Source organism: Leishmania braziliensis, chromosome 36, assembly GCF_000002845.2.
Source record: "Leishmania braziliensis MHOM/BR/75/M2904 complete genome, chromosome 36".
NCBI classification, from domain to species: Eukaryota; Euglenozoa; class Kinetoplastea; order Trypanosomatida; family Trypanosomatidae; genus Leishmania; species Leishmania braziliensis.
In genome coordinates this window covers 1905249-1929036 of record NC_009327.2, presented here as the reverse complement: position 1 = coordinate 1929036, position 23788 = coordinate 1905249, and the positions used below count along the sequence as shown (strand labels likewise).

General features: G+C 55.2%; 6 protein-coding genes across 6 annotated transcripts; all 6 read left to right on the top strand.

Annotated features, from left to right (window-relative positions):
- Positions 1-6411: 6411 nt before the first annotated feature.
- On the top strand, positions 6412-7473 carry LBRM_35_5220 (conserved hypothetical protein; the record flags this gene model as incomplete). Its single annotated transcript, XM_001569089.2, has 1 exon — positions 6412-7473. One exon carries the CDS (start codon positions 6412-6414, stop codon positions 7471-7473), a length of 1062 nt encoding a protein of 353 aa, XP_001569139.1.
- A 703-nt stretch (positions 7474-8176) lies between these two features.
- On the top strand, positions 8177-11161 carry LBRM_35_5210 (hypothetical protein, unknown function; the record flags this gene model as incomplete). Its single annotated transcript, XM_001569088.1, has 1 exon — positions 8177-11161. The coding sequence occupies one exon, from the start codon at positions 8177-8179 to the stop codon at positions 11159-11161; it is 2985 nt and encodes a 994-aa protein (XP_001569138.1).
- Positions 11162-12191: 1030 nt separating this feature from the next.
- Positions 12192-14330, top strand: LBRM_35_5200 (conserved hypothetical protein; the record flags this gene model as incomplete). Its single annotated transcript, XM_001569087.2, has 1 exon — positions 12192-14330. The coding sequence occupies one exon, from the start codon at positions 12192-12194 to the stop codon at positions 14328-14330; it is 2139 nt and encodes a 712-aa protein (XP_001569137.2).
- Positions 14331-15007: 677 nt separating this feature from the next.
- Positions 15008-15823, top strand: LBRM_35_5190 (conserved hypothetical protein; the record flags this gene model as incomplete). The annotated part of the gene is made up of 1 exon (XM_001569086.1): positions 15008-15823. The coding sequence occupies one exon, from the start codon at positions 15008-15010 to the stop codon at positions 15821-15823; it is 816 nt and encodes a 271-aa protein (XP_001569136.1).
- A 2044-nt stretch (positions 15824-17867) lies between these two features.
- On the top strand, positions 17868-18992 carry LBRM_35_5180 (putative translation initiation factor 2 subunit; the record flags this gene model as incomplete). The annotated part of the gene is made up of 1 exon (XM_001569085.2): positions 17868-18992. The coding sequence occupies one exon, from the start codon at positions 17868-17870 to the stop codon at positions 18990-18992; it is 1125 nt and encodes a 374-aa protein (XP_001569135.1).
- Positions 18993-20315: 1323 nt separating this feature from the next.
- On the top strand, positions 20316-22478 carry LBRM_35_5170 (conserved hypothetical protein; the record flags this gene model as incomplete). The annotated part of the gene is made up of 1 exon (XM_001569084.2): positions 20316-22478. The coding sequence occupies one exon, from the start codon at positions 20316-20318 to the stop codon at positions 22476-22478; it is 2163 nt and encodes a 720-aa protein (XP_001569134.2).
- Between the last annotated feature and the right edge of the window lie 1310 nt (positions 22479-23788).

Genomic DNA, 23788 nt, shown 5'->3' with positions numbered 1-23788 from the left:
ACACGTGCATGCGTAAACATACCCACATGCACCTCGTGCCAGTTGTTGTGCTTTCTCTCGTCCCCCCTCCCTTCAATACCACGAATGGCTCGTATGCCCCTTTCCCGCATAACAATGATGTTGATTTCATACATCACCATCGTGATCTCGTCACTGCTACATTCCAGGGCTCCCACCTCGGTCTTCCTCACCCTTGTCAGGGGGAGGTGCTCATACGTGTAGCTGCCAGGTTTCAGTTACTCTATCTTTCATTCACTCCTAACCGAGGTATTAGCTACACTGAGGCACATTCGAAAGACGCGTGGTGCTTCCAACAACAGCGATCGTAGATGTACGTGCGCTACTATGAAGAAGGAGCATCGACGATGGTTATTGTTGTGCTGCGAGACAGAGAACGAGGCGCACGTGAGTGCGTCTCTGTGTATTGTTGTGTACCCTCTACGTGTTTTTTTTGGTTTGCATTTTGATTTGAGTACCCCACCCCGATGTCTTATCTTTCGTACAGATCGTTCGTCCGCACGGACTTGTTCGCTTTTCAGTTGTGTATTTTTTGATTCATTAGAACACTGTTTCACTTATGCGTGTATTTTTCTTCTAACATGCGTGTTGATATTTTCTTGAAAACTCGCTCGTTTCTTCCTCTCTGCTTTGCCTGTAGGAGGGGGGAGGGGAAGGGGGGCGGAGCTGATCAGGAAGAGTAGTGGAGAGGCAGCGGCTGTCGGGGAATGCACCCCCTACATCCCGCAGGGGTGTGGAACCGATCAACGAGAGAAGTGAGAGAAAACACGGTGGTAAGATTTTTACATGGTGTATTTGAAGGGCGTGAGGAGAAGCACTGAACGAGGTACCCTGTAAAACGCCCTTGATAGGGCATCGCCGCTAGCATAAAAAGGCCAGCCATACCGCGGCCTGTGCATCTGCTTTTCAACGGAATATACCCTCTTTTGCGAAAGCTAGAGATGACCCACGGGTACCGTCTTCTTTTTTTATTCTTCGTTCTTCACTGTTACTCTGGTGATGGAGTCACATACGCACTCTCCCCTCCTAACTCTCTTTGTAGCGCTTTCCCAGGCCTTGCTTCGGCCAACCCTCTCTCTTTCGGTTACCCCCTCCTTCTCCCCCTAATTTCTCTCTCATCACATGTTGTTATACTTACCCAGGAGGCCCTGATAGATTCTACATGTGGCTTGTGTTTATGTTGGCTTTCTTTGCACCTCGCCCACCGTTAGCCATACACGTCCTGCTCACCTTTTCTTTTTCCTCGCCTTAATTTTTCTTTTCGAGCAATTCTTCTTCCCTGCCACCTCACGTTTCCCTCTCCCTCTCTCACCTGTTCTCCCTTGAAACAAAAAGAAAGAAAACCCCCTTTGACATCTTCAGAGGCCACTTACGTGTCTGCGTGTGTATGTGTGTGTGCGTGTGTATGTCTGCTTTCTCTCGCTCAGGGAGGAGGAGGGTGGTGGCATTTTTTTTCTGCATCAGTTCGGCTGTACACTTCTCTCTCTCTGTGTGTCTGTCTTGCTCTGTGTATTTTTTGTCTGTTTGTTTGCTCTTTATTCAAGCGCTCCCTTACCTCGCCGCCTACTCCCTCTCGCTGGCTCTTTTTCGTTTTGTCCTCTTGCACTTTCCCTCGGCGTGGTCCACACACCGTCACGTTTGACAACGCCAGCAATGGCACAGGAGCCGACGCCCACACGAAAGGATTACGGACTTGGTCGCCAATGATAGTTGCCAATCCGCTATTTCCCCACACTGCGCTTACAGGATGCAACGCGCTACCACAAGACCCCCAAGGCGGTCACCGTCCCAAACCAGAGGAACAAGGATCCTGAGCCTACGTAGCGGCCGGAGGCCATGCTCCCTCAGTTTCGCACGGATACCTGTGCGTGCAGTGAACTCCCGCAGCGGCATGTGATTGGCAAGGGCAGCATGGAGTGCAGATGAGTTGCAGCCTTCCTACTGCGCGCGCATTGTAGTACCCCCACCCCCGCCCCCATCGCAGCAGGACCCTGAGTCGCTGCCTGCTAGGATCAAGGCGTGTGGGGCCAGGCAAGTCTGCGTGGCGCCGATCGCGCCGCGCAGGTAGGGCGAGGAGGCGACGAGGAAGGACAAGGAAAACCCGCTGGTGCGTGCCCCCGACACGACGGCGGGACGTCTCGCCCTAGACGAGGAGGCTTGAGCCGTGGTGTAGCAGAGGCGTGGGTGAGCGGCGGTCGTGTGCGCTTATTTCTGGAGTGGTCTGCGGTGGAATGAGTTTTTGCCCATTAAAAAGCGGCAGAGCAAACGTCCTTTCGCGCAACATAGAAAAGGAGCAGAAAACGAAGAGAGCGCTGTGTCAAGGATGCGCAGGACTTTGAATATATCGAAATAAGTAGAGGAGCAAGGAGGGTCCAATCACTGATACCAAATTCACTATGCACACGTGCTCCGATTCAGCGGAGAAAGAAAATCACGTTTTACTCAAAAAGGCCTTTGGGCATTTTTGTGTCGTTGTTGGCACTACGGCGGCTAGCCAACGATTCGAGCTTTATCGAAAATGTGCTACCACCACTCGTTGTGATTATATTTGCTCCCTTTGCCAATTCGTTGCCAGCAATGCTGCAGTCAAGCGAAGCCTCTATTCGTCTTAGTACTCTTTTCTTTGACGTCGGCGCGATCAGCATTTGCGCCAGAGTGAGGGCTTTTGGGAAAGAGAAACAGCGAGCGCAGACGCAGGCACACATGGACTACGTGCGTCGCACAAGGCAAGCTGCTTGGCGTGCTCACATATTCTGTTCCCCTACAGCGATGCTCACGCATACATAAAAGGGAAAGGGGAACACGTGTAAGGAAAGGAAAGCCATGATGCCTCCCTTTGAACTCCAACTCCCCCCCCCTCCGCCTGGATGCATGCGCGCCCATCTCTGGTGACGCGTGAATGGGAGGAGGGGGAGTGGGCTGGAGGCGCTAGGCGTTACAAACATCAATTTGGCTGGTCGTATGCCAGGTGTCCGCGGACTATGTCAATGTTTGTAGAATGTGTGTGCTTGCTTTACCCACCTTTCCCTTCTTTCAAATTCATCTATGTAGAGCGACCATTGCCTCTTTTACACGTGGGCGGATGCGTGCTCGGAGATGAAGTGGGGACGCTGCAGAGCAAGGCTAAGTGAATCCAGAAAATCTATTCGGTGCTAATTTGGATCTTTTGTTTGCTTCTACAATACGTTACTCTTTCTCACCTCGATTTCTTCTCTTGGCTCAATTCAAAGGTGCGCCAGCGGCCTCGTGTCGGATGTAATACGCCTGTACTTCCTCTCTCCTCCGGTAGGCGCAAGTGCTTTGAAGGGTGCTTGATTTTTATTGGGGGAGAGGGGGCTTCCTTTGCTTCGATGATGTCTATGGTGTATATGCATTTTGAATGCCGAGCATCAACGTTTTAACGCGTTCCTTCACTGTTGTTTTACACTCTTGTTACCTTCTTCTTCCCCCTCTTCCTATCATTTTTTAGTTCACCTCTGTTGTGTGGAGAGTATGAAGAGCGTGGGAAGCGTATCTGATTTGTGAGTCTAACCCACATGCGCCTGCCTCTCTGCGTGCCGAAGCCCCTCCTTCTTTGTTGTGTGTCTGTTTGGTTGGCCTTGTTGCGTTTTTCCTTCGCCGGGAAGAGCACCGTGTTCTGTCTTGTCATCACTGTCGCCTGCTCTTGCGGTCGATGAAGGAAACAAAAGCTCAGCGCAGGCAGACGCAGATGCGAAAGGGGAGACTGTGACCATAGCGTGGAGGAGCCGTGCGTCCGGATATTCAGCGCTGGCGTGTACTCTACGTCTCCTTGTTTTGCTCGCTCTGCTGTGGGGGTGCAGAGAAGAAAAAAAAATCATCGACGCCTGTGCGTCTTTTACGGTTGCATGCATGTGGATGACTTTGTGCTGAATTTCACATGGAGGTGTCTTGCAGTTTGTTTGCGCTTAGATGCTTCTGTCTGTGCCGCCGTGTGCGTCTTGTGCTTTTCTTTCTCTCTCCTCGTGATGCGCATCTGCGCCTCATTACGAGTATACATACATACATATATCATGGATGGATGAAGTTGCGGTTGCTTGTCGTTTGTAAGTTTATAACAGTGATGCCCTCTCCTTTTTTGTGTTGTGCGCGGTCTTTGATGTCATGACATTCTCTCTCTCTCTCTCCCTCTCTGTGTGTGTGTGCGGGTATACTTTGGCATGCCTGCTTAACTTTTCCGCATGTGTGCTCTACACTTCGATGGCGAGCACAAGCGAACTCTCTTCGAGTACGCTTCTGCGAGGAAGCGGAGGACAAGACCCGAGGCGGTCAAAGAGGCATGCATGCGCATACATAAACACACAGGAAGGCACACCGGTATCTTACCATGACGTGTTGGCCTGCACAGAAGCTCCAGCACGAGCGAGGGAGTACGGTGGAAAACAAAGAAACACACAGCCAGCCATGTAGAGTCCAACAAAAGAAGCGGGCAAATAAGAGGGCAGGCGGGTGTGCTTGTGAGTCGTGTTCTTCGGTATCGCTGGGGCTAGAAGATATGCACTAAAACCAGAAATAGTCGTGAGGTCGCACATGCCTACTCCCCCTTCCCCTCTCCCTACATGTGCTACTCCCTCTGACCCTCGTCCACGTTTCGCAGAAACAAGGTCTCTGACTTACGCCGAGGATGTGCTTTAGTCACCGATGCTCAGCCACTCAGGCTGCTGCTCGGGCCTTTTCCCTCTTTAACTGCTGCCGTTAGTAAACGGGGAAGAAGAGAAGCGAGAAGGATATCTCGATGGGTTGCCCTCTTCACGTTCGTTTCTTTATTTTTTTTTTTTCGTACATCTCGTGTATTGTTTGCGTGTTTGGCTCTTCTGGTTATTCGCATGTGTGGGGGGCTTCCCTGAATGGCCAGAGAGGGACCGAAAACGGCGAGATTAGGGTACACAGGCACAGAGAAAGAGAGGGTAGTCTTCCCCTGAACAGGCCGAAGGGAAACGTGAAATCAAAAAAAAAAAGACAAAGGAGCGCTGGCTGTATGGATGTGAAGGTGCGAGAGGGTTTAATAAATCATTACGTCGGACGAATCCGTGGTACACTCACACTGCCGTAGTGCCACCTCCAGGCACCACGTCATTCCCTGCGTCCCCATTCAGTAGCAGGAGTTGGGTTTCTTCTTCTGGCTATCATTTCCTGCCCCCTTGCACTCTTCGACAACATGCTGCTCGTTTCCCTTCCACGCTGCATGTGCCGGTGCGTGCGCGCTAACTCTCTCTCCCTCCGCACTTGTGGTATGTGTGCGTATGGGCACCGGATTGTTCGTGTGTGCTTTGCCATTTTGAGTCTTAAGTTTGCTCGCTTTGTTCTATTTCCTATGCCTCCCCCTGTCTCTCCCCCTGCGGCTTTTTTTCGTTTTCTTCTTCTACGTCTACTAACAACTTCCGCGTCTTTGGACTTTTGAATTTGGCCCTCTTCTCTGGGCTCTCTCTGTTTTTTTTTTTCTTCCTCGCCTTCATCATCTCTCGCTTTTTACTTCCTCCCTTCCCCCCCCCCCCCTCCCCTTTCCTCCCTCTCTTCTTTATTTGGTGTATTCTCTGTCACCGTTGCCATCTAAGCGGCGCTCTCAACTTTGAGTTTAGGAGACAAACGTCATGAAGAAAAGCAAAGAAAAACAAAAGAAAACGGCAACTGTCCACTAAAGAGAACACAAGCGTCCGCGCTTAGATGGCTAAGCTGGATGGTGTAACGCACATTTTCATGTGACAGTGTCATCTTCCAAACTCGAGGGCTAGGCCGCGTTGATTGTTCCCGGCACAGCGTACCAGTTTACTCCCGGCGCTCTCTTGCACTGAACGCCTTTAGCGACACTTACGGCGCCACCTAAAAAAAAAAAAAAGAAAAAAAGAGGCTGTCGAATGGAGCAGCCTCGAAATGAACGGAGTGGGGGGGGGTTGAGGATGACAGATCGGTGTTCTCTCGGTAAAATCTGTCTTCGAGTTGCAGGTGCTTCTCTCCTCCCCCTTCTCCTCATCCTCTTTTCACTGCGCATCAGTTAGCAAGGAAAGAGAAAAGAGGAGCGAGCAAGACGTCGCTATTTGCAATCCTTCCCCTTCTCGTACGGTCTTCTCTCTGTCTCACTGCATGTCTTTTCTAGGTCTACTTGTGTTTAGCGTCTCTGTACTCCTCTCTGCACAGCTCCATTGGGGTGAGGGGAGGGGGCATCTCGGCTTTGACAAAAGGAGCGGCGCACCAACTTTATGTCTTCAGCGGCGCTCACATCAGTTTATTTTCCCTCTCTCTGTCTATCGGTGCATTCGCCTCCAGCGGTATCACATTGTCGGCTGCAACCATCCTTGTTTTACTTTTCAATCCGCTACAGCTTCACGCCTCTTCACCGAAGCAGCGTAACTCACCCGCTCCTGTTCAGACTCCGTCATGTTCTCCCGCACGCTCTGCCGCAGTGCACCTGTCATCGAGGACGTTGTGGCGGCGTTCAAGGTGCTGGGCCTCACGTACAATCCACGCGCACCGACACCTAGTCGACCCAGAGTGGAGGATGTACGCCGGCAGTACCGTGAGATGGCACGGCTGCACCACCCCGATTTGAGCAGCGGTGATGATAATCGTATGAAGGTGATCAACACGGCCTACGAGCTAATTCAGTCGAGCGGCATTCTGCAAGGCACCTACGACGCCCCGGCGGGTGCAACGGACGATGCAGCGGGACAGCAAGGTGGTGAAACCCGAGCTGCGACTCGGTTTGCCCGCAAGGCTGGTACGCGTCGGCGCCGCATGCCAGACGACTTTGCCAGCGGTGATGACTCTTCCTGGGCGATGAAGACGTCGCTGGACTGGCAGGCGATGATGAATAGCACTGAAACGATCACGGTGGAAGAGTTAAAGAACCCTGCGAATCACCCGTTCAGTCACAGCAGATTCTTCACCTTCGACGATGATCTCACTATCTACCGCATGATCCGTGGCGGTGCCACAGTGCGACAGGTCGCTAGGACGCTGGGCAAACCGGCGACGTTTGTTGAGCGACGGCTTCAGAATGCGCAGTTTAAGTTACGAGTACAGTACGTGCTGCGACAGGACAAGCGCAAAGCGGCGGCGGCCTCGTCGAATGCTGCGGTCTCTTCGCGCTCCATGAGGCAAACCACATCGACACCGATAGCCGAGCCGGCTACACGCCGTGCGCTTCGCCACTCTCCGTACGACGAAACGCATGGCGGCAACGCTGCACACATCTTCAGTACTGCCTCCATGCGAAAGCGGGAGTGGGAGCCATCGTATCCGGAGTGGCGGGCGCCGCGCTACCGTGTTCAAATGACCCTGGAGGAGCAAGGAAGGCTCGACGGCCTACTCCGCGAGACGCCTCGTGCCGCTAATGTTACCGGTAAAGCAGTAGCATCACCAGACAGTGCACGGCGCAGTGCTGCATCCAAGATGGGGCGCTCCTACGAGAACTACAAGCGCTTGCGATCCAACCTGTGAGAGGGTCTGACAGCGCTGGCTGGTGCCGCTGACAGGCCTTTCTAACGTAGCGGTGTGCTTTGGTGTGGATAGTGGCACGTGAAGTTCGAGAGGAAGGCAGGCGGAATTGCCATTGAAGCAGGCGAGTGTGGTGCTGCGACGAACTTGATCTTCATGTAGATTACGTGCGGAGAACTGCGTTATGTGCTTACGTTTTCTCTCCCTCTCTCAGCAGTACTGTAGTTGTACTTCAAGTGGCAAAGCTACCAGCATGTACCATAGAGCAGTTTCCTTCATCATCACCTGTGTAGATGTGTCCTTGCCCTCTCCTCTCTCGACTTCGGTCTCGCTTTCATCTACGTTGTTTCTGTTTGTTTCTCTACGCCCTTCACTGACTCTTGGGGACAAAGCATAATGGACAAATCCACACAGAAGGCGTGTCACTCGCGTGTCATCAAGACGGCCACCGACTCTTTCCTCGCCCTTTTCCTCCCTTCCTCCTCGCGACAGGAGCGCAGGCGCATATCAAAATGATATCGTTGGATCTAAACCGATCCGTCTTTGTTCGGTCTTTTTTTCCGGTGCTTTACTGCAACGACACCCACACACACACACACACACACAATTACACGCTCTCTCCTTTATTGCTTGACCCGCTGGCGAAGACTCGGGCTCAGTGAGTTTGAAAAAGAAACGCCAGGACGCGGTGCACTGCTTGTACTGAATGCCCCTCTCCTCCGATGTGGAGGTGGTGGCGGCAGTGCCCGTGTTGAAGCAACTTATCGCACTCGCTGGTTTATCTACTGATTCCTGGAAGCAGGTTTCTTGTCGAGAGGGCTACACTATTTATGAACTCCCTCCAACTCCTGCGCTGGGACTGCCTGTGAAGTGCTATCGGACGCAGTTTGCGATAAACGCCGACCTCGACTCTTTCCAGCGCGTGCTCACCGATGAGGCTTCGATTCGGGAGTATGACCCCACTTTGAAGGAGTTACGCACCCTGGAGCGGCGCGCGTGCACAACGCTGCTGTACACGTCATACGCGTCGCCGTCGCCGTGGCTCATCGCCCCACGTGACTTTTGTGTGTGGTGCGCAACGGTCTTCACGACACCGCAGCAGCTGAACCGCTTGTGCTCTGAAGCCGACAAAGGCAGTGCTCAGTCATCCACGAGCTCTCTGGCTGCGAGCGAATTTTCTTGGACATGGAAAGGCTCTGGAGTGGCCCCAGATCCTGGTCAGACGGTTTATCTGCAGAACAGCGTGACTGCACGGGAGTCAGACGCTGGGGCAGTCCCGACTCCCGAAAACGGGAAGCCGCTTGTACGCGGGGTTGTGCACTGCTTTGGCTACGTGGCTTTTGAGGACCCCTCCACGCAGGGCAGGCTGTGTGTCACCAACTACTGCTGCGTCGATCCGGCTGGTCGGGTTCCCAAGTGGCTTGAGGCCGCTGCGATAAGCGAGAACACAAAGAAGCTGAGAAAAATGGCGGCGCTCGTGGAAACTGCTGCCGCCCTTGCGGCGCCAGCAGTGACGCCCATCTCGACTTGCTTAGAGGCGCTGGCAGCTGAGCCGCTGTCGGTGAAACAACCGCAAGAACCAGAGTTTTCTGTGGAGAACAGTGCCGAGAGGCCACCTGAGGAAACAACGAAGGAAGGTGTGTCAACTCTGCTTCCTGCGGACACTCCCGACTATGAGGCTGCATCGCCAGCGATGTCCACAGTAATGGGCTCTTTAGCCTACGATACTTCCCCGTTTCCTCATGCGGAGTCGGACGCAGCGACTTTTACGATTTCTGCATCAGCCAACAACTCTCTTCCGCAATTGACGCTAAAGGAGCAAAACAGCTCTTTACCGTCATCAGTGACACTGAGAAACACCGCTACCCATCTTCACTCTCTCACCTCCATGTCGCCGCGACAACCCACCACTGAGGCAAGTGTGGATCCGAAGGTAGAGCTTCTCAGCCTGCTTGCTCGATCCAATGGCTGGAAGACGCGGCGCGAGGTTGGAGAGGTGCAGTACGCAGAGCTGCACAGATTACCGGAGCCGCTGCGCTCAAAGGACCCGCTGTGTATGGCGATGCGCGTCAGCACATCGGTGAACTGCACTCTTGACACCTTTGCAGCAGTGCAGCGCAATCCGGTGCTATTTCCAGAGATCGACCCGGAGCTGGTGCGAGTGATGGCCTCTTCGACTTTGCCTGGTGCGTCTTGCCCAGAAACGAGCCGAGAGTCGAGCGTCTTTGAGCACGGCGCGGCGTCCACTGCGAGGACTGTGACAGGAGGATCGCTGCTGCTTCCGGGTAAAGGAAACAGCCACGCTGCGGGCCAAGTGCGCCACTATCAGTTCGATACAAATGATTCCTTTCAATGCCCATGGAAGATGATCTTACACTGCACCGACGTCGAGTTGACGCATCTTGAGGGGGGCAGGTACGGCTTTCACACGCCTGGCGTCCCCGCTGCAACGCACGTGTGGGTGGCCGCAGAGAACACTACTGGCTACTATCACGGTGCGCTTCCGGAGAGTTATCATCAGCACATGCAGGTGCGCGTGTTTGGTGTCGTAGCGGTCGCTGTGCCACGCAGCGCTGATACAGTCCGTGTGTCGCAGTACATGCTATTCGACTCCAGTGCACCGCTGTCGTCTCTCCATTCGGTCCGTTGGCACCTCTCGTTTCAGAGGCGGACGACAGCGGAGTTTCTCTCGGGGGTGTCGAAGTGGATGGAGTGCCGCCTAAACCGTCTTTGCCGCCTAGCCGAGGAGCAGCAGCGTCGGCGCAACAGCAACAGCATGGTGGCACTCGACAAGGCCCCGCTCTTGCACTTTCTATTCACAGTGCACTGCGCGGAAGGCGGTCGCGCCCTCGAGAGCCCGGAGGCGGTGCTGTATGGCGACGTCCTCGCACGGTCTATTCCGTGGAGTGGCGGAGGCGATAGTCAGCGACTCGGGACGGAGGGAGCGAGCGGTGAACCCCCTTTGCTGGTCCTTTCAACAGTGTTCCCGTGTTCTCTGGCGCACCTGCGCAACTACATGCTATTCAACTCTCCTCGTCATCGTTACGCGCTCGAGAGGGGTGTACATGCGTACGAGGAGTTGCCCTCTCCGCCTGAGTTCACGGCCGTACGTGTCACGTACGGCGCAGCGAGCGCCTCCTTCCCATGGCTGCGTTTGACAGTTCTCGAAGCATTTGGCGAGGTAAACGGTATGAATGTCCCGTTGCCGACGCTGGTGCTGAGCCGCACAGGGCTGGATGGAAATGTGGACAATGAATGTGAGGAGCTGGACAGCAACAGCGATAGTTTTAGCTTCCTGCGCACCGGAACCAACGAGCGCTTCGAGGAAGGCCACGTGTTCTGTTCCGGGTGGGTGGCCACACCGCTGAGGGGCAATGGCAACCACACCTGTGCGATCGGCACTTCGGCGACTCTGGAGAGGAACCCCCCCAACGATCTCACGCCGGTACCGCTAGAGCCGTGTACTACGCGGGCCAATTTGGGCCGCAAGGCTGAGGAGGCGTCCGTGCACCAGCCGGAGCGCATCGTGGTGACGCAGTACCTGAGCATAGGTCTCCCATCACCGTGCCAGCGCGATCTTGACGAGGGTGGGCTACCGCATGGGTGCATCCCAGAGCAAGCTGCATTGCTGCAGCGCTTTCGGGATTCGGTATGCATGTGGAGCTCCATCGAAGCCTCGCCATCGCGGTAATGTCGGTCTTCTCTGTGTGTTTTCTCTGTCGGTAGGGGAGGGAGAGAGGGGGGGGGGGCTTTACGTTTTGTGTAGGTGTACGGAGCGCTTTCTCCTCAAATGTTTTTATCGGCTTCGACTTGCGTTGTGCAATGATGCACACATCACCGCTGGGATTTGCTGCAGCGAGGCGCAGATGCGTGTGTACTGGAGCGCCGTTTCTGCTTTACGCCATTCATATTTGCTTCACCTTTACATCGATGCCTTTGCTCATTCTGTTCGTTTTTCTGTTGCCCTCTACACCTGCGTGCGCATCACTATCCTCGTTCCTCTCGTCTTTCAAATTGAAAGCCCGGCGTCACTCTCTGCGGTGGCATCTCTGGCTTTTTCGGTGGTCTGCTGTCCTGTACTGGTTGTGATGCGTAAAGAGACGCGTTCCATGCAAGCAGAGGGAGGGGGTGCGTTGCGACGCTGTTCCTTCCACTCGTTGCCTCCTATCTTCCCGGCGGTCGCTCACCCACTCACTTCTGACTCTCACAAAATACCCTCCCTTTTTCCCCGTCAATCGCTCAGCCGAGTGTTCCTCCTTCTCACAGCTCTCCTAATGCTGGCATCACCTCTGACGTTGTCGTACCATCACCTCTTTTACTTCTGACACGCTTTCGCTCCTTTTCTTGCTCGTAGTTCTGTGTTCGGTTAATTTGGCAGTGCACCTGCCGGCTCGAGTAAGCGCTACATCTATAAGAAACCACGGAAATCGTAGCGGCACTAAAAGGCACCTCAAATAAAAAGTAAAAGGCGACACTCGAAGTTTCCCTTCTTTTGTTCTCTTTCATGCTTTCGCTTTCGCTGACAAACACCACATCCAGCGCTTTGTTTGTCTCTGACGAGAGTGAGGTGGTAGTTCCACCTTGGAAGCCATCTCCGTAGGGTGATCCGGTAAGAGGAGCTTCGACAGGACTGTCGCACTAAAAAATTGGACGCTCGTCACTCTTTGGTGTTGCAGAGAGCTTCACCCGCGGTGGCCCTTCACACACGTGCGTAAGAGCCAATGCGGTCTTTTCGAGCGGTGCAGCGGCTGAACAACTGCGTCCCGTGCCTCTGCACGAGGGATGCCTTTCAGAGGCCGCCGCTGCAGCGCCGACTCATCATCGCAAAGGCCCCAGCGTCACATTCTACAATATCGAATGCCACAGCCGGCATCGGTATGGAGATGCAGGCAAAGGGATTTCACCACTCCACGCCTAACTTCAACACCGCCGAGTTCTCCGAAATGGGTGACCTTGCTGACTTGGCAAACGACATTGTGACAGAGAACGCCGTCGGTATAGACTTTGTGCGCGATATCTACGGGCCGTGGCTGGTCATGACTGAAGACCTGCAGGGTGAGCTCTTTGTCGATCACGATCGCTTTGTGTACTATCGCCCGGCCAACGGGCTAGGCTACGGCATCGGCAAGCTGCAAGTGCTCGATGCAGGGGCCACCGGCACGGCCTTCACCTGCCAACTGGAAACCTACAGCTACCAGCCGATGGACACAGTGGTGCCTCAGTATGGCCTCACCTTCGACATTACTGGAATGGTGAAGCGGGTGACAGCCAAGTCGTCCGACTACACGACGTTCTCTCTGGGTGGGGTATGGCGCCGCAACAACCGCAACAGCGACGCCCCCGCACTGCTTCCATCTCAGCGGAGGGGCAGCGGCACTGCGGTCGCGGACGCCTCTGCTTCCCCTACGTCAGAAAATCTCAGCAACCAAAATGCGCGTGGCGAGTCGTGTGAAAAGATGAGTGGTCAGTTCAATGCAGCAAAACTCTCCCCATGGAATCCCTCGGCTGCCGCGAAGCCATTTGAGCCGAATGCGGAGCTTCAAAACGTGTTTGCGCAGGTGTTCCCAGAGCGTCTTCGGGTGGAATCGCACGTACGGCGTGCCGAGGCGAGACGGCAGTCGCAGGCGGCGCGCCATCTCGCTGGCTCTGCCGGTGAGCCTCCCTCGCTGCACCTCGACCTTGCTCCATACGCTGTGGGCAACATTCCGGGCATCTACTACATTCCGGACTACATCTCAGTCGCCGAGGAGGCGCAGATCCTCGCGTTCATTCAGCGGACACCGCAGGAGCTCAAATCGAAGCTGACCAAGCGCACTTGTCAGGAGTGGGGTTGTACTATGTGCGAGAGCTGCCAAAAGAGCTTCGTGAGCGATGCCAATATGCCGCCCTGGGTGCAGGACTTCACTGACATGCAGGTTTACGACGGTCTCTTCACGCCAACCACGTTCCCGAACAGCGTGCGCGTCCACGAGTACCAGCAAGGCGAGGGCATTGGTCCGCACTGCGACGGCCCCATCTACGTGCCAATGGTGACTGTCCTTTCCCTGGCTTCGTCGTGCCTCATGAGCTTCTACCCAAAGCGGCCACTTTACGAGAACCACCCGATGGACCACTACAACGACACCTTCAAGTTTGCCGAGGGTGACATTGGTAGGCGAGTGCCACTGCAGAGTGTGGTGATGGAGCCCCGGTCGCTGCTCATCTTCTCAGGGGAGGGCTACTACCATTACCCCCATGGGGTCTCTGACAAGGCCGAAGACGTGCTGGCGCCGGGGGTTGTGGGCGAGGTGGTAAATCGCCGTTTTTTGGGCGATCCGAATGTGCAGTCGATCCCGCGGACGTACCGAGCGAGCATCACCACGCGTAATTTGATGACGCGCTGCGGCCACCAGCCGGCGCGAGCCGAGTACGCGATGAAGCGGGCTTGGTATCTGTACAATCGTCTTCCGATTCCAAGTGAGCTGTTCACACCGCTGCCGCTCTCGCCGCAGTCTGCCGGCGTATCCATCGGGACTAGCTCTGGCGCTCGAGAGGCACGCGACTTGAGCGCAACCCTGTCGACTGAGAAGCGTGTCGAGAGCTCCTCTTCCGCGCCTCTCCCGTCGGGAAGCTCTGCCGTGGATACGGGGTTGCGTAAGGCTATATATGAGCTGAGGACAGGTCAGGAGCAACTCCGCAACAGCGTCGAGGAGCTGAAGCAGCTCGTAGCGTTCTCCATCCCCGCTCAGACCACCTTTCAGACAGAGGCGGCTACCATCTTGAACCACCTCTCTTCCTCGGTTCTGCAGCTGGAGAGCAAGGTGGATGATCTGTTTGAGGAGGTGGGGCGTGGGAAGCGCAAAAGTTTGACAGACACGTGAGTAGCGTCTCTACTAGCAACACCTGAGCATGATGTGCGTCCAGACGCTGTTGTCGTCTTTCTGATACTTTATCCTCGGACCTTTACATCAACGCCGTCATCTTTGTTAGTGGTTGCTGACGTCCTCACATCAAAATTCATGGCATTAAGGTAGCGGTCAACCAGAAGAAAGGCTCGCAGACTGCAGCCGTGCAAGGGTGTTCTCTGAAGGACGACGCGGCACCGACTTGCTACCGTCTCGATGACGCGATTGCCCGATTACTGTGGCCGATGACCTTTCCCTCTCGGCGCGCTTTGGTACTCATTATTATTACTATTTCCTTTGCATTTGTGCACTCCTTGCTCGCCGAATGTGTTCGCCCTATCCCTGGCATTCGTCTCTCCTCTTGGATCGTGTGTCTGTATTCCTCGTTTCTCTCCTGTTATCGGTGGATGTGAATATCGCACACACACACACACACACACACACACGTCCACTGGCTGATGTTCCCTCCATATCAACTGCTTGCACAAGGGCAGTCCTGTCTCTCACTCTCTCTCTCCCGTCTTTTCCCGTGTTCCCGTGCTTAATCCTTCACCGCTGTTTGGGCTGGACAGTGAGAGAGGGAGGAGGGAAAGGTACACCGACATACCCACGCACAAGGAAGCACCACAACATGGTGAGACACTGCCCTGACAATGTCTGCCAGTGAGGAGGAGATTGACATGATCTTGAGCATGTTTAGCGATGAGTGCGAGCGCTACGAGGGCAAGTCGAACTCGGTTCTCGTACATTTACCATTTCACTTTGAACTGCAAGTCACCCTTCCGGCGCACGGATACCCGGATGAAAGCTATCCGCAACTCTACCTTCTTTCCGGCCCCAACGCACAGCTAGCCAGCGCCTTCTCTCAGGAAGTACACCGCCGCATGCGCGATGAGATCCCCCTGAGTGTTCCAATGCTGGCGCTTCTCATTCCCTTAGCCCAGAGCGTGGCGGAGGAGCTGAAGGACTTGAAGGAGAAGGCGCGCCAGGACGAGCTGGTGGAAAAGACGGATCAACTACAGTGGAAGGAGTACCAGCGAGAGACGGGCATCGATATCTGGTCAGGTGGAGTGGTTACGGACCGCCGCTCACGGTTTGTGGCGCACATGGCCCGCGTTCACTCAATTGAAGAGGTACGGGAGGTAGTCTGCTACTTACGCTCAATCAAGAGTATCGCCTGCGCAGCGCACCCGACAATCTACGCGTACCGCTTCACTGACGCGAACGGTGTTCTGCAGAAAGACGTCGATGACGACGGAGAGAGTGGTGCATCCATCAAAATGATGTTTCTGCTGGATCATCTTCAGGTCGATGGGTACATTGTAGTCGTGACGCGGTGGTGGGGAGGCATCCTTCTCGGGCCAGACCGTTTCAAGCACATCATGGAGGTGACGAGGAACATCCTGCGGACCATTCCGGAGCGAGAGGAGGAGATGGCGGCATCGGGGAAGCGGAACTGCGTCAAATGAGGTGCGAGTCTCTGCAAGGAACGAGGAAGCTATGACGGATGCGGAGGGGAGGGAAGGAAACCGGAATCCCACGCATATGGGACGGAGAACAGAGAGAGAGAGAGCTCACAGAAGCTGGAATCACTCTCTAGTTCCGGAATATATTCCCCTCCTCACACTTCTCCTGTGCGCATCACTGGCTGAGATGCATACAGACATATCCATGCGTGCCACATGCTGGGTCGGAAAGACCAAGCGCCGTTTATTTTCTGTTGTTCATTCTCTGCTCCTGCTGTCTCTCATTCTCTACGTCGCCATCCCCTCCCCTCTCAGAGGGACATGAGCGTGACGTATTCGGTGCCACTCGTTTGTGCACTTCTTCACGGTGTCACCATGACCACTTTCTCAGTAAACCTAGACGTGATTTCGGCGGGGCGTGCGGTGGCCTTGTTGGCTGTGGTCTGCAGACTTGGTAAAGCAGCAATTTTTATCCCTCCCTTGCTTGCTGCCATCACTCTCGCATTCCCATCTCACTCTCTGCCCCGCCTTTCGCACAGGTGCCCTTTTCCGCTGCTGAATGTCCGTCATGTGTCTCTCTTTCTCTCAGTCATCAGCTCCCTCACGTCCACCAGGGGATGACGTTGGACGAGAGCAAGCAAACAAGAGGGGGTCTTTCACATTTAGCACCCTCCCTTTTCCTGCCCCCTTCTCGCACCTGTAGCGCTCCTCTCCACCCCCTTCTCTTTCCCTCCACATTGTCCCCGGACATCATCCTAGCGGCTGCACGCAGCCTTCGCTCGTCGTGCATCCGGCTGGGGGCTCTCTTGAGAGTCGGTACAGTACCCCTGTTTTTTTCTTTTCGCATATCCTCCCCTCAAACTCCCCCCTCCACACACACACACACACAAAATGCAATAGCAAGCGGGAGGAAAAGACCCACTCGCTATGTCTGCTCTGTGACTTTAAGAACTGCTTTATCCCCTTTGGTGCCTGAGTCGTGGCAGGCGTGATGACTCTCAATCATCACGCGGGGGCAGCTCTTCAAAAATGCGTTGGAGACATTTATGGACGTCAACACGGTGGAAAATATTTCTTCTATCGACAGTTCCTCGCTCCCCTGTGGACTGCTGCGTCCGTGCGAGAGTATATGCTCGCTGAGCAACGCTTGATGCCAGCTTTCACATTCACTGCCTGCATGATTCACATCATGCTTTTCGCACCTGTCGAGATTATCGCCTTTCTAGCCATTATTACGGCGGTGTGGCAGTACCTGACGGTGACGTGGTTCATGCTGAGCGACATACCCTGTGCCCCAAGAGGCTATTCTCGCGGACATTGACCTCACATGATAGACTGATTATCGACAACAGCGAAGGTTTCCGAAAAAAAAAAAAGAAGAGAGAGAACGCCTGAATCGATATGGTTTTGTGTGTTATTGCTTGTTGGTTTGGACTGCATGGGTGTCGCTCCACAGGACCCACTCGTGCGCTCAGGCTGCTCAATCATGTGAACAGTTATCGAGTTTGTCTCCCCCTCCCGCAGCTGTGCTTCTACGTGTGTACAATACACTGTTGAGCGCACCAGAAAAAAAGAAACGAACAACGGAGCGCGTCTGTAGTCGGCTGCCTCGTCACTTGCATCATGCGTACAGTGGATTGATGTCAAGTACCAACGGCGCAGTACGCTGTTTATGCTTTTGCGGGGTTTCCTCTTTGTTCGGGATCCCCGTAGATGCACCCTGTGCCCGGTGCGCGACATCGCTGTTCATGTTCGGACTACTCCTGCGTGACTTTCCTGTCCGCATTTCACGTTTTGTGCTCAGTTGTGTACCAACCTCCTACGCTGCGACGACCCTCTTTCCTCTATCCTCCTGTCAAGCCAGAAGACAACGCACCACACCTGTCAAGCTAACAGAAGCGCACGCAGGGAATCTTCTCACGCACAAAAAGAAAAAAAACGCTTAAGCTCATCAGCAGACTCTTCTCGCGTATGGGGCTCTTTCGCGGTGTCTGGTCCCGCCCTCACTACTCTTAGCTCGTCCTTACTGGGCTTATTGACTATCATCATGTCCAGGCCGCATCACGCCACGCTAGAGTCGATCAAGTACACCTCTGGCTCTTTGAGTCTGCTGGATCAGAGCAAGCTGCCCCTCGAGACCGTCTTCCATGATGTTCTCACCGTGGAGGATATTTGGTCGGCCATCAAGGAGATGCGTGTGCGTGGAGCGCCGGCGATCGCCGTCAGCGCGGCGCTCGGCATTGCGGTGGCGACCCAAAGAAAAGTTGACTGCGGTGCACTGAAGAGCGGCAGTGAGGTGCAGGCCTTCTTGCTGAAGAGCTGTGACTTTGTCATGGCAAGCAGGCCAACCGCCGTGAACCTCTTCAACTGCCTGCGCGACCTTAAGGCGCAGGTTGATAAGTTTGACTCGACCAAGCCGGCTGGCGAGGTGGCGAAAGCCTTCGTCGAGCTGGCAGAGGCGGTGTACGCAGAGGATGTGGGGTTGAACGAGAGCATTATGCGGCACGGTGCGGCACACATTTTAGCCGCTGCTAAGGAATACGGCCGAGAGAAGGTGAGCATTCTCACAATCTGCAACACAGGCGCACTGGCAACGTCACGCTACGGCACGGCACTCGGTGTTGTGCGACAACTCTTCTACGACGACAAGCTGGAGAAGGTGTACGCATGTGAGACTCGGCCGTGGAACCAGGGTGCTCGACTCACGGTGTACGAGTGTGTGCAGGAAGGCATCCCGTGTACGCTCATCTGCGACGGGGCGGCCTCGTCGCTGATGAGGAGCCATAAAATCGACGCTGTCGTCGTTGGCGCCGATCGCATTTGCCAAAACGGCGATACAGCGAACAAGATTGGTACGTACAACTTGGCCGTGTTGGCTAAGTTTCACGGAGTGAAGTTCTACGTGGCCGCCTCGACTAAGACCCTCGATGCGGAGACCGCGAGTGGCGATCACGTCCACATTGAGGAGCGCGAGCCGACGGAAATTACAACGAACATGGTGACAAAGCAGCGCGTCGTGGTGGATGGACCACACCTGTCCATCTGGAACCCCGTCTTTGACATAACGCCAGGCGAGCTGATCACTGGCGGCATCATCACAGAAAAGGGTGTACAGGGGCCGGCGGCAAGTACCCCACACTACGACATCGCGTCTATCGTTGCACAGGAGTGACGAGGTCCGCGCCTGAGGAATGACAGGCAAGTGGTGTTCTGTACACTGCTGTTGTTGTTCTCCGCTAGCAAGCGAGCTTTTCTTCCTTCCTTTGACATCAGTTATTTTTTTTTCCTTAACCTCTTAACTTATTCATACGCCGCGAAGGTAACACACCCTACCTTCCCGCCAAGTCATCGGCTTATCGTGTCGTGCAAAGCAGCGCGAGGCATGCGTTACAGCAAGGCGCCGACTACGCCATCCCAGCAGGACCGTGAACCGTGGCCCGGCCAGGGTCAAGGTGATCGGTCCACCCACCTTCGTGCGGCGCCGATCGCGCCGCGCAGGTAGGGCGAGGAGGCGACGAGGAAGGACAAGAGAAGCCTGCTGGTGCGTACCCCCGACACGACAGCGGGATGTCTCGCCCTAGACGAGGAGACTTGAGCCGTGGTGTAGCAGAGGCGTGGGTGAGCGGTGGTCATGTGCGCCTGTGTGTCGGCTTGTTCGTGCGAGAGCGTCTCGCGTAAAGAAATCGCTACATGTAAGGATAATGGCTCCCATGTTGCTTGCCTGGGTGGCGGGCCGTTGATGCCACACTGGGGACGGCTAAAGCGGGAGAGAAGAGCATGAAAGGAGCGTTGTTCATTGGCTCAACACCTAAGCCGCATTGAATGCGTCACTCCGCGTTGTTTTGTTGCTTCCTGAGGAATGCCTGTCCTGGCTTTTGGCGTCTCTTCTTTAAGAGAGGGTGTATTTCAGGCTACTCAGGAAAGGAAACGCCCGACACCTCCAGAACCCCTTCTTGGTCCATGACTCGCTTCTTACCGCGTTATGGGCGACGCTTATGGCTTGCTGCTACTTTCCTCATCTCTCCTCATATTTTCTTCTCTCCATGCTTCTCTGTATGCGTGTATTTCGTCGCTGCTCAATGTATTCAGGTCCATTAGTCAGCAGGCACACCTCTCTGCTGCTAGAGCATCAGCACATAGCTACAGCGTAGTCATTCTTGTTTTGAAGAGCACATTCAGTGCAGCGTAGGTCAACGGTGCTGCAAGTAGAGGAAGACAGCGCCAACGCCTTTGCTCTCCTTCTATTATCTATTGCTGTTTCTTCTCGTCGTTGCCGGGCATTTCTCCCCCCCCCCCCTCTCTCTTTCCTCACCTTCCTTGCCTACCAGTCCTTCCTAAAAAAGGGGAACACACAAAAGCGCACGCGCGCCTCTCGTCTCGTCTCGTCTCGTCTCTGCTCGCTCCTCTATCGTTGCTGAAGCCGGCAGTCCCTTGGTCACTTGGTTGCGTGCATCCGTGGCTTCTTCTCCTCCGTATCGGCCAGTGGTCACCCCTCATGTCGACCCAGTTCTCAGTGCAAGACAAGGAGGATCTCACGGAGATCTTTCGCATCTATGACTCTTCTAAGGTCGACAAGGTGGATGACACGTTAGCGCTGTCCGAAAAGGCTGGTCAGACCCCCGCTGAGCTGTTTGACGATCTTTACAAACTCTTCGGAATCCAGAAGCTGCCTCAGCGGGATACCGTGGCAAAGCGACTCCTCGCAGCCGTCTCCAACGCCACCGCCGACGATATTGAGAGCGCTATTCGGCAAAGTGAGATGAAAGGTTTCACCGAGCGCGACGCCTTACGCTTGCTGGAGCGGAAGTACGACGTACAGCATGTCAATACGCGTGTTTTCTCAGCATCCCGCAACAGCCAATCAAGCGCACAGCACAGCACTCTCGAAGACGAATCGGAGGTGGCGCGTGCGTCCAGATCGCTGCGCCACATCAATGTGAATGAGTTCAGCATGGCGAGCAGAACACGTCTGGAGGCCAGCGGTGATGTGGCAGAAGTGGCGCCTGAACCATCCCTTGTGTCTGACCAGCCGCTCAGTAAGCTGAGTGCGGCGCCGAGGCGTGAGGACCTGGATGAGATCCTGGCGGAGGAGATGCGTGAGTGGCTTGCGAAGGTGGTGGGGGAGAAGTACAATGCAGATGTTCTGTCAATGCCGAACTTCATCGATGCCCTGCGCTCTGGTATCCTGCTACACGTGCTGCTGCAGAAGATGGAAAATCCTCCCATTGCTGATGAGGACCTGAAGCTGCCCAAGCGCACTACCGGGTTTTTCATTCGCGACAACGTGGCCACCTTCCTCACGGAAGCGAAGAGGCGCTACGAGCTCGTCGACGCGCAACTCTTCACCGCCTCGGACCTGGTGGACGGCAAGAACGACCGGCAGGTCGTAACATGCTTGATGTCAATGGCGCGTATCGCTTACAGCGCTGGCACCATCAAGATTGCGCCAAACATCATCGTGTATGAGCACGAGATTGAGCAACAGCAGAGCCGTCTTACCCGGATCGATCTGGACCGCATCGTGCAGGAGGCAGAAGCTGATGAAGAGACTCCTGCCATTACCACGCGCCCCAATGACACAGCGGAATGTCTGTCGAGCAACGTGGGCCCTGCATCCGCCATCACATCGCTCATCATGCCTTCGCACGACGTATCCGAGCACGTAGCTCCGTCTCCGATTCAGGCATCATCGGGCGCGTCAGAGAACGTGTTGATGCAGGACGGGCTTGCCTCTACTGAGGTGGCAGTCGACGGATTCATGCGGTGCTCTACCCCCCAAAGAACAGCGGTGACTGCCAACGATGAGCCACGCGAGGACAGCGGTGAGGGCACGGCTGCGGCGGCATCACCGTCAACGCCGCCTTTGCGAAAATCACCGCTGAGTGAGTCGCTACCACCAGCGAGTGAGCGCACGTTGAGCACCCCAATCATCGAACACGCCGCAGAGTCAAGGGCGATGTCGGCGACGACAGATGTCGGAGAGCAATCCTTGTCGAGAAACGGGTCAGTGGGGCAGCCTTCACGGGCCATAGCACAGTTAACCCCCACCCGAAGCGGAGAGGCGCTGGCAGACGCGGCGCAATGCACCGCCGCTGCACCCCCGGCAGAGACGACAGCCGAAGAGACTGAGGCACAGGGCACAGACGTTTCCGGTGTAGCGCCATTGGAGAAAATTGGGGCTGGTGAGGAGGTCATTAATGGTAGTGACCGTGTCATGTACCTACGCGACGGCGGCGGGCGTGTCTTTTACCTGCGCGACGGTGTGCTCCACCCAGCGAAGTCGAGTGCGATGGAGGAAAAGGTCGTTTCCGAGCGTCGCACGAAGGCAGGCCCGCGCGTCGTCTGGAAGGAGCCCATCTCACCCTTGGCGACCACAAGGCCGCCGCGATACCACAGTCGGCACTGGGACGGAATCGATGTCGCCCTGGGTCGTCATTTGAATGAGCACTACGAGAAGCACCACCGATCGCCTTGGCGCTTTCGCAGTGTCGCCTCCACGTCCGGCGAGTACGTGCTGTACAACCGCCTTAATGGCAGCAGGCGTGTTGTGTTTCTGCGTATTATTCAAAGAAAACTGTTTCTGCGCAACACCGGCAAGCACCAGCCATGGATTGAGATTGGGGATGCTTTGGGGGAACTAGAGAAGCTGGAAGCGTAGCGGACGCGAATGCGCGCGGTGTGAGGGCGAAAATAGGGAGGCATGCATGAACGGACTTGTCGTGCGGCTGTAGGCCTGTCGTGTGAAGGATGTCATTTCTCCCCGCCGAGTTCATACGTTTTTTTTTTCCTGTAGAGGGGATTGCATTGCTGTCTTCTTGTCGCTCGGAGTACTGTCTAGCAGACCAGTCACCCACACCCTGCTCCCCCCCTCTCTTCCTCTTTCCTAGTGCTTCTTGTCCCAGAGATACCCGGGGTCTTCTGTGACGAAGTGTGTGCCATGCGCCCTGACTCCGCCTTTCGCACGGCTCTCCCTCTCCTCTGCATGACGCGGTGGGCGTGAGTGGTCTTTAGTGCTTTGGGTTGCGGGTATCTGTCGTGAGCGGTGCCGGTGTCGGGGCGGGGGAGTATCCGTGTGTGGTGAAGTCCTCTTTTCCATCCCCCCCCTCCGCTGTGCCCACCCACGTTGCCTTTTCTTCTCAGGGGTTTTCTGGTTCCCTTCTTGATGCCCCCCCCGCCCGCCTCTCCTCGCGAATGTTGCGCCTAGGCGCTGCTGCCCTCTTGTTGCTGTCCGCCTGGGTTGTCCTCCTCTGAGCAGGCGCGAGCGCCGTGCACGTGTCTTGCCTGTGTGTGTGTGTATGGGGGAGGGAGGGGTGGTGTGGTATTGGATTCTACACACACCTTTTTGGTTGTTGCTCATGCCTTGTAGCAGCCACGTCCAGGAGAGAGGGGAAGAGAGCGGGGCGGGCTGGATTAAAGGAGACACTGAACGACAGAGGGACGGAAGGTGAGTGAGAAGATTCATGGCGTCTTACGGGCAGCTACAATGACATAGACAGTCAAATACTGAAGGCGTGTGCGTATTCTGGTGGTGCTTTGGTTTTTATTTTACTCCTACGCCTCACTATCCCCTCCTTTGCTGCTTCGCGCTGCGCTGTGATCGCACGTGAATCCACCATGATTCTCCCTTCCCCTCTTCTTGCATGCCCCTATCTCTTTCTAGTCTTTTCAACTGCCACTGCACGTCTATGCGTTACGTGCACAAGCTCGTGCATGTGGACCCTTTCCCACCCCTTCCCCCTCCTCGTGTTGTTCTTGTAGGACACCAACGTGCGCTATTCACCCTTTTTATTTCACGTCTGCGCACCCGCCGCCTTAACCACTCATCCCCCTCCCCTTCCCCAAAAGATCAAGACAGCGCTGAGTTAGAGGCGTTCTCCGTTTACTCGCTGCGTGCGCTTCATTTCATCGCACAGGAAGCTCGGGTGAGTCAGCATGGTTTGTCGCCGCCCCCGACGATTTTTCTTCGTT